General features: G+C 35.4%; 1 protein-coding gene across 1 annotated transcript in view; it reads right to left on the minus strand.

Annotated features, from left to right (window-relative positions):
• Positions 1-3501: 3501 nt before the first annotated feature.
• LOC148952232 (uncharacterized) overlaps positions 3502-12393 on the minus strand; it is a 19660-nt gene continuing 10768 nt past the window's right edge. The window contains exon 2 of the mRNA XM_089089161.1: positions 3502-4100. Within this exon, the coding sequence (XP_088945287.1) occupies positions 3541-4100 (560 nt within the window). The 3' untranslated portion in view covers positions 3502-3540. The remainder of the gene's footprint in view (positions 4101-12393) is intronic.

Here is a 12393-nt window from a genome sequence, read left to right on the forward strand (position 1 = left end):
CTGATTGCAACCACAGTCATTCATAATGCAAGAACTCAGTTGACGTTTCTCATTGGCAACGATACTGACCTCCTTCTCCTCTATCATGTCACTGCCAACCACAAAGGCCTGTATTTCAGATCCGAGGCGAAAGCATCAAACGAACATAAGTTATGGAATATTTGCTCCATCAAAGAAAAACTAAGGCACATGTGTGGTGCAATTCTATTTCTGCACGCGTTCCTAGGCTGTGACACCAATTCGAGATTACAAGGAATTGGTGAATCTGTCGGACTGTCATTGTTCCGGTCCGATCCGTCTTTGCGTGAGGCCGCTAAGGTCTTTATGGAGTCCAAGGCTATGAAAAACGAGCTCATTGTAGCTGGTGAACAAGCTCTTTTGAGAATTTATAAAGGAAAGCCTGGAGAAACTCTCGTGTCCTTAAGACATCGTCTGTTCTTGGCCAAGCTCGTTTCCTCTTCCACATGTGTTTGCCGTTATCAGATGCCCCCACAACCTCAGCTGCGAAGTTCCATTCTTTTCACGTGTATTTATAGGTAATAGAATGGAAAAGCGAGACTGCTGCGATAAAACCTGATAACCAGGGATGGTGTCTCTCTGCCGATAATTACATCCCACTAATGACGGAGAAGAAACCAGCTCCCAAAAGTCTTCTTCAAATTATCCGCTGCAAATGTAAATCAGGTTGCAATACGGCCAGATGCACTTGCCGTAAGAATGGCATGCCCTGCACACTTGCTTGCGGAGAGTGCATGGGAACAAGCTGTAATAACTCTGAACCAACATCTCTAGTAGAAGAAGAATTTTATTTTTTTGCAATAACTGTGGCTGTGATCTTTTGTAGTGCTCATTAATGAAATGATGATTCTCAATATTATGTGATCTAAAAATAATGATTATCAAAACAGTGATTTATATATAGACGTGTTAATGTTTTTGTTTTTCCAACTGTAAAAGAAGACTTTGACTTGACTTTTATTTTCAACTAATAATACATCATACTTAACTGGCACTTACAACACATTTTTTGAATAACATTATCAACAAACGTAGAAATGGTAAGAACGTATGACGTTTTATTAAGCCACTATTGTGACTTGAGCAGCGTCACACAATCTTTTATCATAAACCAAAACTCATTCACTCTTTCTACTCTTTTCATACCAGCCGATAATAAGAATGAGTTTTCAAGTTTCTATGCGTCTATGCCTATAGTTTCCCTTTTTCTGCAGTCTGGTCTTCACACGGTTGATTCTCATCGGATAACCATGTTTTCAACGATTAGCGAAGCAACAAAGAGTGGGATGCTTCTCTGCCCCTTTGAATTGCAGTTAGAAATTTACCTGCTTTGTTGGGTTTGAAGTATTTCAAGCTTCCATTGATCTGATCTTTCAGACACTTCGGAAGAAAAGCTATTTCCTATATCTTTGTAATGCGGTTATTCAAATCTTATTTAAAGTTTAAGACAAGTTACAGACGTGTCACAATAAAATTAACGTCATTTTTGGTTTCAGCAAGTTCATTTATACCAGAATCGAGTCTCCGAACGTACCGAAATAACAAAAATCGAAAAAAGGAATTTTCACCCCTTTCACCCCCTTTAAGCAGCCCCAGAAGGTTTCACGGGCGGGCAATTTTAGCGGATTTTGGATAATGTTGTTCAGCGATTGTTTCTGAACATTTTAGTGTAAGCAAAGCTTCCCAAATGTCAAAAATGAAAAAACCTATTTTTTCGCCCCCTTCCACCCCCTTTAAGCAGCCCCAGAGGGTTTTTCCGGCGGGCGATTTTAGTGGGTTTTGAATATGTTGTTCAGCGATTGTTTTTGGACATTTTAGCATAAAAAAAGCTTCCTAAATGTCAAAAATGAAAATACCTAATTTTTCGCCCCCTTCCACCCTCTTTAAGCAGCCCCAGAAGGTTTTCCCGGCGGGCGATTTTGGCCGACTTCAGATATGTTGTTCTGCAATTTTTTCTGAACATTTTGGTGTAAAAAAACCTTTTGTTGCAATTTTGTACGGGTCGACCCACTTTTCTCCGTACTTTTACTGGACTACTGTGCAATTAAAGTTTTTCAAGTTTTTATGAAACCGTAAATAATTTATTAGATTGCAGTGATTCTCCATTTATAGAATTTAACAAATTAAAATATAGAAAAAAAACGGGTATTTTATTTTAAAACAGGTCTTTTTCAAACTATGGGTCGCGACCTCAAATGTGGTCGCGGAGCAAAGTTATGGGGTCGCAAGGGATTTTACAGTCAAATATAAAAATGCAGAATTTTATAACACCTTGATGTGTATTTGTGCAGTCACACTCACATACCTACACACAAAAATACGTACAAATGTGCGTTCTTCTTATTCGTCGCAATAAAGATAATAAATACATAAACAGAGCACCCTGGTACCTATTCCGCAAGCAGAATCACTCTCGGCTGCCAAACAGCGAATGAAACTATGATGAAAAGTTCGGATTCTGAACGTTATCGAATAAAGTCGAAATTAGCCAAGAAGACAGAGTGACTTTTGTCAGTTGTCAGTCTGAAAAAATTCTATCAAGGAGAAGTAGATTGTCGTCTGACAGAAATTAAGATAAGGTATACTAGCTTAATTGTAACTATAGATTAGATATGTAATAATATAGCTTAATAATATAGCCTATATATATATATACATATATACATCTATATATATATATATATATATATATATATATATATATATATATATATATATATATATATATATATATATATATATATATATATATATATATATATATATATATATATATATATATATATATATATATATATATATATAATAATAATATAATAATAATAATAATAAAAAATAATAATAATAATAATAATAATATATATATATATATATATATATATATATATATATATATATATATATATATATATATATATATATATATATATATATATATATATATATATATATATATATATATATATATATATATATATATATATATATATATATATATATATATATATATATATATATATATATATATATATATATATATATATATATATATATATATATATATATATATATATATATATATATATATATATTAGAAGAATATTATGTAGGGGGTATTTCATACAAGAACCGTAAAATGAATAGGTACGTTAGGAGTTTTAAAAGTAGCTTTCAGAATTTTATAGTGTTTCCTTCTGATGAGGAAAACCATTGCACTAGTACCCCAATTCCCTGGAATATTTTGCAATTATAAAGTCTTATCGTAAACAACAGAAACGTTCTACTTGTGCTAACTCTGTCACTGATTAGCTGCCCATGGTTGTCATAGATTTGTTATTATTTCAAAAAGTATATCTGTTATGATTTCTGCTGTTATTCTTGTCTTTTTTGCTTATAAATGATTGTGTGCAACACTTTTTCTATCACAAGATTGTATGTAAGTTTCCCTTATTAGTACTGAAACTATGAAAAGAGCTCTTGCTCAAAACTTATATTATCATTCAATCCTATACATATACAAAATCAACCAAACCTCCTTGTAGGCCTTACACACTGCCCTGAATGTATTCTTATCTCTCCTCGTGGACAAGATAATTCTGGAGCAGTGAATGCAGCCTTTATTGCTATTACATTACATACAGGCTCAAATGTCATTTCATCAAAATACACACCTAACCCATCGCAAGTATCATCGGAATCAAGATCAATACATCCAAATTTATGCTCAAAATGATCCTCACCAAAAAGCTTATGTAGATTCACATATACCTCGTTTTGCTTACATATATTGGCTGTACATTCGGCATAGGCAAAAAACTGACCGAATAGATTTTCAAAAATGACTGGGGAAAGATATTCATTTTCTTTACATGGTCCTCTTTCATACATTTTGTAGCAGTTTTGGTCGCTCCATTTGATGAATTCTGATCTGCAGTCACAAACTACATCACCATAGACTGTATACTGGAGCTCTTGCCCTTCCGGGCACCTCAACATATCTCTATTGCGCCTGGCCTTTAGTTTGCATTCTTCCGTTTCTTCATCCAGAATGGAGCATGGCCTTCTTTTGCAAATGCCGTAGCCTAAAATTACAATTTAAAATTAATCGTCAGAAAATAATTTTACAAAGTCCACAAAATAAATTGCTTCGATAAAGGTAATTTTGAGAGAAATAAGGTAAGTAAATAACTTTTTATTTTGGTTGATATTGGCTGGTTTGTGGCTACTTTTACAACCATGATGAAAGAGATCGTACCATAGGTAACGTCTGTTTTCTTTAGTTAAAATTGCACCATCTCTTATATGAGAGGGTCGAGCTAACCTCATCCCGAAAACTTTGCTCTTAACACTGAACTTTGAATAAATCATTACCATGAATCATAGTCTCAATAAAGCATACATTTCATTTTTGGGTAATAGTAGCATTAGTAGTAGGTACATAGTGCCTTCTGGCTAGTTCCAAATCCGCAACAACTTACCCTGAAGTGTCTTACTTGACAATGTAAGCTGTCCTTGAAATATTGCTTTGTCACCTTTTTGACAATCTACATGCTCATAGTTCGTTTTTATGTAGTTCTACATCCACCTAAATATTCCTTGAAAGCTTCATCTTAGAACCCTTAGCTTGCGTAATACTAATAGTTTTAGTTGCAGTAGTAACATTAGTAGCAGTATGCGTATAGCACGTTTGGTTCACTTCAACATCCCCTTCAACACACGCTAAAAAATTCAACTCAATATCATCAACGGTTCTTGAAGCATTGCTGATACGTCCTCTTGACAACTTGTCTGGGCATAGTGTGCTTCGATAAAGTTCAGTGCAGTTCACAAATTCCCCAAATTTTTCGCCTTAACACCCTTAGATTTAGTAGCAGTAGTAGTAATACCAATAGGAATAGTAGTAGCAGTAGTAGTAGCCATGGTAATTGTAGTAGCAGCAGTAGTAGTAGCAGTAGTAGTAGTAGCAGTAGTAATAATAGTAACATTTGCAGTAGCTGTAATATAAGTAGAAGTAGCATTAGGATGAAAATATTGTCCTTTGGTTAGTTCAACATTCCCAACAACTGGCCGGTAAGTTTTAACTTGATACACCAAGCTGTTCTTAAAATTAATCAAAAAAACCTTTTCCACAAAATAAGTTTTTCAAAAAAAAAAGTAAGGAACTCCATTAAACCAAAAATGAACAAATATAGAATAAAATAATCTACCAAGCATACAACTGCCACAAATTAGTATCAATAAATAAATGAAACCCAAAACAAACAGAAATTAAAATAAGTAAAACTCAAAACGAGCAGATATTAATCTGAGTAGGGTTCTAAAGCCTATGCTTTCTAAAAGCCAGTTATAATTTGTTCTTTACTGTAAAAAATTCAAATGAATTTACTGTAAAGATATGTGCATTGTCAGTTTAATATACATATGCTGATAATTATTCCTTAAAATCTTAACTAATTTTTGGTTTCTTAAGGTTATAAAAGTGAAAACATTTAAAATAATTTTTTCAGTAAAGTACAAATTATATTCTGGCTTTTAGAAAGCATAGGGTTTAGAACCCTACTCAGATTAATTTCTGCTCTTTTTCAGTTTTACTTATTTAATGACTTTATTATATTACTTATTTGGTCTTATTCTCCCTCTGATTACTTTCGACTGTTAAAAAGGGCTATGGCCGTGTCAATTTCCAATCGAAAGAGCCCTTTTTGAAGTTTTTACGACAACACTTTTTATATGACAATATATGCCCCCAGGGCAAAATTTACAACCTTAGCCCTGAGGGCTAATGTTGTCATACTCAAAAACATAATTCCCGGACCCTTCAACTACGTTCAACAATATTGCTATCCCAAAGTGTTGATAGGAAGTGTTTGGGGAAATTATGGTTATGGGGGGATTCGCCCTCCGATCGCTTTTAACTATTAATAAGGGCACTAGCCCTCTCAATTACCAATTGATTGAGTCCCTTTTGCAGTTTCTACGACAATGCTGGCAAAGAATTAATTTCCAGAGCTTGCAACTACGTTGAAGAAAATGTCGATCTAAAAATTTTGATTGGATATGTTTGGAGAATGGCAGGCTTGAGAGGGGCGTTAGTTGCCATCCAATCAGTTTCGACTATTAAATAGGGCACTAGTGCTTTCAATTTCCAATCAAATGAGCCCTTTTTGAAGTTTCTTCGACAACGCCTTCTATAAAACATTGTATGCCCCTAGGGCATACCTTACAACCCTTGCGCTGAGGGCTGTGGGGGGAGTGTCATGCTCAAAGACATAATTTCCGGACTTTTCAACTACGTTCAACAAAATGGCTATCTCAAAATTTTTATTGGATTTTTTGGGGAAACGATGGGCGTGGGAGGGGTGTTAGTTTTCCTCTAATCTCTTTTGACTAGTAAAAAGGGCACTAGCCCTTCCAAGTTTTCGAAGTTTCTATTACAACTCTCTACAAAAACCTTATATTCTCCAGGGCATAACTTACAACCCTTTGGGATGTCGGGGGGGAATTGATCATCCTCGAAGACATAATATCAAGAACTTTCAAGAACGTTGAAAAAAATGGCTATCTCAACATTTTGATTGGATCTGTGTGGGGAAATGGTGACCGTGAAAGGGGGGTTAGTTGCCCTCTAATCATTTTCGACTATTAAAAAGGGGACTAAGTATAAAAGTAAAAATATAAATGTTTTTACTTTTATAACTTTAATAAATCAAATAATATTAACATTTTGATGACTAAATATCAGTATATGTACATTTAATTGACAATGCACATTCATTTGTATTTTTTCAGTAAAGTGCAAATTTTGTCCTGGCCGTGGGAAGGCATAGGGGTTTTGCACCCAACTCATGTTAATTTTTGCTCGTTTTGAGTTTGACTCGGTTAATTATTGTAATTTCTGTTCGTTTTCGGTTTAATTTATTTATCGATGCTGATTTGTGGTAGTTTCAAGCTTGGTAGATTATTTGACTTTATTTTTGCTCATTTTTTGTTGAATGGAGTTCTTTACTTTTCTTAGAAAAACTTATTTTGTGGAAAAAGTTTTTTTTAATTAATTTCTGTTCGTTTTATATTGACATTGTCTTTTCAGGGAAAAAGATAATAATACTTTAAACCTTTTCGTTTTTTAAGACTTTATAGTTTGGCCTGCTATTTGTATGCTGGAGAAAAATTTTCAGCAATTTTTAACCGCATACACCCTTTTAAAGATCTGGACACAAATAGTACTGTTTAACTTGGTTTCATACCTCCTCTAGTTGACTCTAGTTGACGATAACTATAGCCACATCCCGCAGTTCTAATATACTTCTTAAGTTTGCCTGAAGGAGTTTTTTTTTCACGCACTAATATTCAAAGATAAATGATGAATTTTGTGATACGGTATTCTAAGTTTTGTATACATTAATTTTCAAGGAATATAAACAACACTAGTTTTTATTGTTAATTATTTTGTAAAAACATAGCTCTTAGATATTGTAACTATCCAGCGAGGCCTCTGAAACATAACAACCATTAAATTTTCATACAATTTCTCAGTTTCTCGATGAGTAATAAAGAATACTAACGCCAAGTCAGCGTCTTGCAAAGTTTCTACCTCATGAATACGCAGAATATCTTGAAACTTAAAATTGGATTTGAAGACAAACCAAATCTATTCTCTTATAGGTGCGACGCTGGGGACTAGTCGTAATTGTAATAACAGCGGTGGCATACAAATATTAAACATTATATGCCCCCAGGGCATTATTTACAACCCTTGCCCTGAGGTTTTTTTTCTGGGGGGGGGGGATTATCTTTCTCAAAGACCTAATTTCCAGAACATGAAACTACGTTAAACAAAATGGCCATCTCAAAAATTTTGATTCAATGTCTTATGTCAATGTCAATAGGGAAATGGTGGGTGTGCTGTTTTTACTTTTATAACTTTAATAAATCAAATAATATTGACATTTTGATTACTAAGTATCAGTATATGTATATTAACCTGACAATGCACATTCATTTCTATTTTTTTCAGTAAAGTGCAAATTATGTTCTGGCCTTGGGAAGCCATAATAAAAACTTATATGTCCCCAGGGCATAACTTATAACCCTTGCCCTGAAGACTACAGGGGGAGTATCCTGCTCAAAGGTATAATTTCTTGAACTTTAATTATTTACCGTCCAATCACTTTCAACTATTAAAAAAGACAATAGCCCTCTCAATTTCCAATTGAATGAGTCCTTTTTGAAGTTTTTACGACAACTCTATCATTAAAAACCTTATATGCCCCCAGGGCATAACTTACAACCATTGCCCTGGGGACTCTGGGGGGATTGTCATCCTAAAATACATAATTTCAAGAACTTTCAACTACGTTAAACAAAATGGCTATCTCTAAACTTTGATTGAACATGTTTGGGAAAATGGTGGGCGGGAGAGGGGTGTTAATTACTCTCCAGTCAGTTTCGACTATTAAAAAGGGCAATTTCAATTTCAAATCAAATGAGCCCCTTTTGAAATTTCTACAACAACTTTCTATGTATATCTTATATGCCCCCAGGCCATAACTTACAACCCTTGCACTGAGGGCTCTAATGGGGTTATCATCCTAAAAGACCTAAGTTCCAGAGCTTTCAACTACGTTGAACAAAATGGATATCTCAAAATTTTGATTGGATATATTTTGGGAAATTATGGGCGTGAGAAGGGGGTTAATTGCCCTTCAATCACTTTCGACTATTAAAAGGGCACTAGCCCTTTCAATTTTCAATTGAATGAGCCCATTTTGATGTTTATACAACATCGCTTTCTATAAAAACCTTACGTGCTCCCAGGGCATAACTTACAACCCTTGCCCTGAGGGTTGTGGGGGAGGGATGGGTTGTCATCCTTACAGACCTAATTTCCAAAACTTTCAACTGTGTTGATTAAAATGGCTATCTAAATATTTTGATTGGATGTGTTTGGGGAAAAGGTGGGCGTGAGAGGGGGGCTAGTTGCTAGCCCTTTCAAAGTTCCAATCGAATGAGCCCTTTTTCAAGTTTCTACGACAAAGATTTCAATATAAACCTTATATGCCCCCACGGCATAACTTATAACCCTTGCCCTGAAGACTGTGCGGGGAGTGTCCTGCTCAAAGGTATAATTTCCTGAACTTTAATCTGCGTGGAACAAAATAGCTATCTAAAAATTTTAATTGGATGTGTTTGGGGAAAAGGTGGGCGTGAGAGGGGGGCTAGTTTCTACCCCTTTGAATTTCCAATCGAATAAGCCTTTTTTCAAGTTTCTATGACAAAGATTTCAACAAAAACCTTATATGCCCCCAGGACATAACTTACAACCCTTGCCCTGAAGGCTGTGGTTAGTGTCCTCCTCAAAAACATAATTTCTATATGGAAATCCACAGCACTGAACAAAATGGCTATCTTAAAATTTTGATTGGATGCGGTTGGGGAAAAGGTGGGCGAGAGAGGGGGGCTAGTTGCCCTCAAATAACTTTTGACTATAAAAAAGGGCACTAGACCTTTGAATTTCAAATCAAATGAGCCCTTTTTCAAGTTTCTCTGACAAAGATTTCAATAAAACTTATATGCCCCCAGGGCAAAACTTATAACCCTTGCCCTGAAAACTTTGGGGGAGTGTAGTGCTCAAAGGTGTAATTTCCTGAACTTTAACTGCGTGGAACAAAATGGATATGTCAAAATTTTGATTGGATGTGTTTGGGGAAAAGGAGGGCGTGGGCGGCTAGTTGCCCTCCAATGACTTTCGACTATTAAAAAGGGTACTAGCCCTTTACATTTCCTATCTAATGAGCCTTGTTTGAAGTTTCTACGACAACGCCTTCTATAAAAACCTTATATGCCCCAGTGCGTAACTTACAGCCCTTGCCCCGAGGGTTGTGGGGGAGTGTCCTCCCCCACAAAAAGATATTTTCTATCTGGAAATCAACTACGCTGAACAAAATGGCTATCTCAAAATTTTGATTGGATGTGTTGGGGGGAATGATAGGCGTGGGGGGGGCTAGTTGCCCTCCAATCACTTTCGACTATTAAAAAAGCACTAGCTACTCCAATTTCCCATTGAATGAGCCCTTTTAGAAGTTTCTACCACAACGCCTTCTATAAAAACCTTATATGCCCCCAGGGCATAACTTAAAACCCTTGCCCCGAGGGTTGTAGTTGGATGTCCTCCTCAAAAATATATTTTCCATCTGGAAATCAACTATTCTGAACAAAATTACTATCTCAAAATTTTGATTGGATGTGTTTGGGGAAAAGGTGGGAGTGGGTGGCCAGTGGCCCTTCAATCATTTTCGACTATTAAAAAGGCATTAACCCTTTGAATTTCCAATCGAATGAGCCTTTTTGAAGTTTCTACGATAACGCCTTCTATAAAAACCTTATATGCCCCCAGGGCATAACTTAAAACCCTTGCCCCGAGGGTTGTGGGGGAGTGTCCTCCTCAAAAAGATATTTTCTATCTGGAAATCAACAACGCTGAACAAAATAGCTATCCCAAAATTTTGATTGGATGTGTTTTGGGAATGATGGGCGTTGGGGGTGGGGGGGGGGGTTGCTAGTTGCCCCCAATCACTTTCGACTATTAAAAAGAGAACTAGCCCTTTGAATTTTCAATCAAATGAGCCTTTTTTGAAGTTTCTACGACAACGCCAGTAGAAGTGACCCTAAAGCCCCGACGCTTCACCCCTGCTGCCTCTACAACTTTTTTTAACACCATATATGAGCACGAGAACCACGTGGTTTATGGTTTTTTGTCAGTGAGAATTTGAAAAACAGGAATTTTGTCACATTTATGTATGTTTTCATGGATTTTTATGTGTGTTGTTCGATTTATTTGATGTTTCTAATGTATATTTAATGGTTTTTTTAATTGAGAAATTTATAAAAATTGACTATGTAACATTTATTGATTTAAAAAGCAATTAATTTATGTTATATGGTTTTATCAGTGAGAATGAAAAAACAGGAATTTTGTCACATGGAAAAACAGGAATGTACATGCATCCTTCTCAGCCAATCAGCGAGTCGGATACATCCTCCTTCTCAGCCAATCAGAGGGCTGGTTACATATGATTTCCCCGTTACATAACAATTCGCCCTTGAGATTTCGTATATAACGGACATGCAATGTGATTAAATTATCAGAAAGTTCCAGAACACAATGGATAGAACACATGAAATTATTGATGAACTTTAATCCATGGCAGCCAAATTTATAAATTTAATTTCTTTTTTAATTTTTTATTTTAAAAATAAATTTTTTTTCAGTTGTCACCCAATCATATATTCGGTTAACCCCCCCCCCCCCTCACACTACGGCCCTAAATGATGTTTATACTCGATAAAAAGTGTAAAAAACACTCTTTTTTCGTTAAGTAAACCCCATCCTTCCTCCCCCCACTGTTTACGACCTTAATTCTAGCAAAAATAAATAATTTTCTTTCGTTAAATTTATGCAATTTTAAGTGTCTATATCCTAGCTAAAAGCGACCATTGACTTCCGTCACTGTTGTTATTAACCTAACCTGGTTTTGACATAATGCTGTACGCGAGGTTAAAATTAGCTGTCACCCCTTTTCCTATGTGTTTATGAACGCGGCAGCCAAAGTCAAAAGGAACTGTTTCTCCGTCAAAATTAAATACATAAAATATTTTCTTTTACCCTCAAAACCTAACCCCCCCCCCCTCCCCGTTTTACAACAAAACACTCGCAAAAAGAAATAATTAACATTTAGTTAAATTTATGCAATTTTAAGTGTTCTATATCCTAGCTAAAAGCGACCATTGACTTCCGTCACTGTTGTTATTAACCCGCTCTGGTTTTGACACAAGGCTCTCCAGCGCGAGGCCTATAATTAGCTGTCACCCTTTCCCCTCTGTGTTTACGAACGCAGCAGCCAAAGTCAAAAGGAACTGTTTCTCCGTCAAAATTAAAACACTTTGAGGCAATTGTAATAATTAGGCGCAGACGCAATGTGCTATTTTGGAGAAGGGAAACAGATTATTTTCAAGCTTTCTTTCGATAAAGTTTCTTTTAAAGTCCCGGGAGGGGAGCGTCAATCCAGGATTTTTTTCTGGGGAGGGGGTAAACACTTTTAATAGTGGCAAAATAGAAAAGATAACTGTTTCTTACCTTAATTGCTTCTTCGTCATTTAGTGATTTTATCTATAACATTTGAATAAAAGGTAGTAATATATGCCTCTCGCTTGAATAAAATACATGATTAGCTCAATGAGAGGGTAGACGTAGGGTGGGTTAATTTTCCTAAAATTAGGGGGAGAGAATATGGGTTTTTTGCTTTACTAAATGCAATACTTTTCTAAACAAAATTGTAGTTAATAACTTTCTTTCTGTAAAAAAGGGGCAAATTATTT

Source organism: Artemia sp. Qi Xiang Cuo, chromosome 5 (genome assembly GCF_049724085.1).
Source record: "Artemia sp. Qi Xiang Cuo chromosome 5, ASM4972408v1, whole genome shotgun sequence".
Taxonomy (NCBI): domain Eukaryota; kingdom Metazoa; phylum Arthropoda; class Branchiopoda; order Anostraca; family Artemiidae; genus Artemia; species Artemia sp. Qi Xiang Cuo.